Raw genomic sequence first — 4,720 nt, 5'->3', positions numbered from 1 at the left:
AATTATTCACACTACCCCTTAATATAGTTATATTGACTTATTCCATAAATAAAAAGTCATATTATATTTAATTTATTCCCCAATGTTACATTTTATTTATTATTAAAATAAAATAAAATAAAATGACAAATGTAATTTTTGAAAGGCAATGCAATGGTATATGCATGAGATGTGTTATGGGTATGGTGATATGTTCATGCCATATGTATGTTGGTTGGAGTATCATCATCTCAATCCCATGCCAGCTCATCATCCGGATTCCAAAAAAATTAAATTAAATTAAATTCTTTTTTTTGCATAAAGAATTGTTCTTTTGATTATTGAGATCTGCGTCCCTCTTCAAATGCTCTAGGTTGTGGCTCTTGAGCCGTCTCTCTCCTATTTCATTTCTCTATAAATTTCATCTCTCTCCTCTTCTTCTCCGTCAGTCGATTTGCTTGCTTGCTTACAGTCTACACTCATTAAGAATACTACTTCATCTTCTTCTCTATTACAAATGCTTATTGGTTTTCATTTTTGATTTCATTTCTCATTTGTAACTTTTTCCACCTCGAGGAATCGAAAGATTTATGTCGGCAAGGTTCAGCCTAAGGTTTACGATTTCGTCTATATTCATTTCTTCTATCTACTTCTGCTGCTTTTATCAGCAGAGAATTAACCCGTCTGCTCAATCTGATTCGATGCGTTTGTTGCCAAAGAGGTAAAACATCAATGTTTTCCTCTTTGCAGACATGTTTTTTTTGTTTGGTTAATGTTTATGGATGAGGAATTGATCTGGGTTCTTGTTTGTTTTTCTTGTTTATGTTTGCAGGACATCTTCTGGTGTTAAGTGTTTTGGAGGATTTTTCATAAAGCATTTCTACTATCTCTTTCCTTTCTTCAGAGGACCTCTAACTTGATTCTCTTTGCAATTATTCTCTCTTCAGTCTCTCTCTCTCTATTTCTATCAGTTTCTTATTCTCTTTTTCCTTTGAGATCTCTTTTTTCTGCTTCTATTGTCATCAACTGATGACTATGAAGCGTATCAATCCTGCAACGAACGGGAGCGGTAAATCGATGATGAGGAGAATCCGGGTGTTTTCATACGATCCGTATGCTACGGACTCGTCCGATGATGAAAAGGACACAACGAGGTTCGTTGGAGTGGTGAACATTCCCATTACTGGGTCGGGGAATCGGTCAAGAGCTCATGAAATGGAGAGTTCTTCTCATGATAGCAACAACCATGGAGCGAAATCTTCTTCGCCTCAGAAGATTAAGAAGGTTGTTACAACAGGTAAAATCAACACCTCTTCTTCAACTAAATACAGGGGAGTTAGGCAGAGGAAATGGGGGAAATGGGCTGCTGAAATCCGTGACCCTGTTCAAGGAAAGAGAATCTGGCTTGGTACTTACAACACTGCTGAAGAAGCCTCCGCTGCTTACAATAAGAAGAGGCTCGAGTTTGAATCGATTGCGGCTGGTCCCAGCAACAGCAACAACAAGCGAATCCGTGAATATTCCGATGACTTTTCGGATTGTCATGTTTCTAATACTTCACTAGATTCTGTTCTAGAAGTTGGCACTGTGGGTTCTGGTTTATTAGCCTCCTCCGAGAATGGGTCTGTCAAGGAGGAGGAAGAAGATGATCTTTTGAATGATTTTGCAGATAATCTGGCTGAAGAACTGATGGCTATGGATAATCCACCATCTCCTATGATCTACCGTGATGAGATAACACCTGTGAATGCTGCAGCCATTGATGAACCACTAATGGCTCAAATTGGTGCTGGACTAGACCCTGGAATGGATCTTGATTCAATGTGCTTTGATGATTTCGGGCCATTGTTCAATGATTTTGCAAATCTTGATGAGTTAAATTTTGAAGGGTTATTGGATGATGATGAAGATGATTCAGGTAGTCTTCCTGATTTTGATTTAGAGCTTGGAAATGATGATATCTCATGGATTGAAGACACCCTCAACGTTGTATGCCAATAGAGAGAAGAATGACAAGTTTTGCAGCTATTAGGAATTATCATATTATCATATATGAATCAGTTTTGAGTTTTTTTTTTGTTTTTTTTTTTTGAGTATTAATAATTATTTCATTAGTTTTGGTTTGGTCCTGGTCTGGTCTGAAGATGTTAAAGAAGATGATGATGAAGAAGAAGATGAAGAGGGAGTGTGAAAAGGCTTTTGGGTTTTCCAGTTTGCTAATAGAGCAGTCCAAAGGTCTTTCACGTTTTTCTCTTATTTCTTTGTTTTATTTACTGTTGTCTGTCTCTGTTTCTATCTGTCATAATTTAATGTTTCAATGAACCTTATTTATTTATTTAATATAATATCCGTTTTCATTTTATTTTATAATCTATTGTTCCCATTCCTCTCTCTCTCTCATAAATCTTTGTTCTATTTAATTACTTTTCATTAAACTACTTTTAATTTTATCCTTTTGTTTTGTTGACTAATTTTATTCATTATTTTAGTCTTCTCAATACTTATTATTCATTTACTTTGTTTTACCTTTCATAATTTCAAAGATATCTTTTATCACTTTATCATGTTTAGCCACACTGGTTTTTGTCATCCATCCTTTCTACCATTTGATGTTTGTTAGTTGTGTTTGGTTTTCATTGATCATTTTTTTTAAATTAAAATTATTTGATTAAAAAGAATTGTTTATTTAAATTTTTAATTGATTAAATTATTAGAATGTCTTTGAATTAAAATTTTTATAAAATAAAATAAAAATATTTTAATTGATAAATTGAGAGAAAAAAAAATATAATATAATAATATATGACAGATTGTAAGAGTTATTTCGAAGAATATTAATAGTATATTATTATTAATTATATATATAATTACATATAAAATAATAACTTTTACCTTTAGAAATCATAATATTTTGGTATTTTAAGAGACTCTTAACATAATTATAATAAAAAAAATCCATAGTTATAAAGTTATTTATATGAGCTCATGAATTTGAATATGATTTTTTGGAATTTATAATATAAAATTTATATAAAATTCTATAAAATTATAAAATTGAAATAATTTATAATATTGTAAAATTATAAATTTAAATTAGTAAAAGTTTTAATTTAAGAGTTTATCTAAACTAAACTAGTTAGACTCTTTAAATATTGTAATATTTAAAAAATTAATTTAAAATTTTAACTAAATAAAAGAAATGAGTGTGTGTAAATAATTAATTTTATAATATTTTAAAATATTAAATAAATCATCCTATATCAAACAAGCAAGCCCTATAAATGTTATTTTATTATTGGTGGAAACAAAAATAGAATTAATTGTTATTGTCAATGACAATTATATATTAGATACAAAGTATAATTAAAATGAGTCAATAAATAAGGGTGGAGGTCCGTCTAAGCATCTGGAAGTAATGTCAATTCATCGAAGATTTTATGGTTGGGACTGAAAGTTACGTTTACCTAAAGTTGTGAGATAATAAATAATCCACTCATATCTCTTCTCATCCCTACCAACTCTTTTCTAAATAATACTTCACAATAAATTTTATTTTATTTTTTGTAATGGAATTGAACTTAAACTTATAAAATCAAGATAAAATATCATCAAATCTAAATACATATCTTTGAATAAAATAATGTTAGAAATTTACCCAATACTTGGTACAAACAACTAGACAAAATAGAAAAGAAGAAAAAAAATTAAGTATAAATAAGACTTTGTTTACAATATTCATTAGAAGAAAAAGAATGATTAAATTGAAATGAAACATACACGATGTCATCTTAAAGTATTTTAAGAGAGATTTGAACCTATCACATGTAACCACTTTTAATACAAAATCTTTGTGGTTTGTGATTTTTCTTTATTTTGTAAAAAAAAAAAGACTTGTAAACATATTTGATATTAAAAAAAATGATCAAGACAAATTTCTACAGCATAGTTTAAAATTATCAAAAACATAAATTATTTTCGCATCAACTTTTTATTTAATTTTTTTTAATCTAATTCAATCACATCTTCAATAAAAAAAATAAACAAAATGACTCCCAACTTTTAACTAAACGATTATAAAAAGCAAATAAAAAATATTAATTTATAAAAAATACTTGTTCATCATTATTGTGACATTTCTATGTGTGACAAGGAGGTTTTGGATTATGTGTCTTCTAATGCAGGTACTTGTTTTTTTAGAGCTTGTTTGATATTGGATTATTTGGGGGTTTTTTATTAACTATTTTTTTAATTATAATTTTGTTCATAAAAAAGTGTTATTTGAGTTTTTAATTAGTTAATTATTTTGATAGAAAAAAAATGGACTTCAAAACTTATGAATTATTAATTTTTTCATTCTCATAAATGTATACAACTTGTTAAAATTTCTTTTAATCTAGTTATTTTTCTCAACTACCAATCTACCATCGTATGACACTTGATACCAAACATCTTAGCCTCCTGATTCATATACCATATTGACACTTTTATGTTACTCATTTAATGAGTTCAAATTTTAAACTAATTATTGACACTTTTGTTACTCATTTAAATGAGTTCAAATTTTAAAATAATTTCATTGATTAAATGAAAATGAGTTAGATAAATAAATTAAATATAATTTAATTCAAATAAATATAAATTCATATCAAATTTAAATGTAATTTTTTTATGAAATTTAACGTCAATGGATAAGATAAATGTTAAAGAGTCTAGGATTGAGTCTTTTGATGAATTATAAACT

At 28.4% G+C, this 4,720-nt stretch overlaps 1 protein-coding gene across 1 annotated transcript; it reads left to right on the top strand.

The window, feature by feature from the left end:
* The first annotated feature begins 319 nt into the window (after positions 1-319).
* Positions 320-2,341, top strand: LOC124946059 (pathogenesis-related genes transcriptional activator PTI6-like). Its single transcript, XM_047486615.1, has 2 exons — positions 320-700; positions 812-2,341. Exon 2 carries the CDS (start codon positions 1,009-1,011, stop codon positions 1,978-1,980), a length of 972 nt encoding a protein of 323 aa, XP_047342571.1. The 5' UTR covers positions 320-700; positions 812-1,008; the 3' UTR covers positions 1,981-2,341.
* The last annotated feature ends 2,379 nt before the right edge of the window (positions 2,342-4,720 follow it).

The sequence above is a fragment of the Impatiens glandulifera genome, chromosome 7 (assembly GCF_907164915.1).
Source record: "Impatiens glandulifera chromosome 7, dImpGla2.1, whole genome shotgun sequence".
In the NCBI taxonomy this organism is placed as follows: Eukaryota; Viridiplantae; Streptophyta; class Magnoliopsida; order Ericales; family Balsaminaceae; genus Impatiens; species Impatiens glandulifera.
This window is presented reverse-complemented; position numbering and strand designations above follow the sequence as displayed.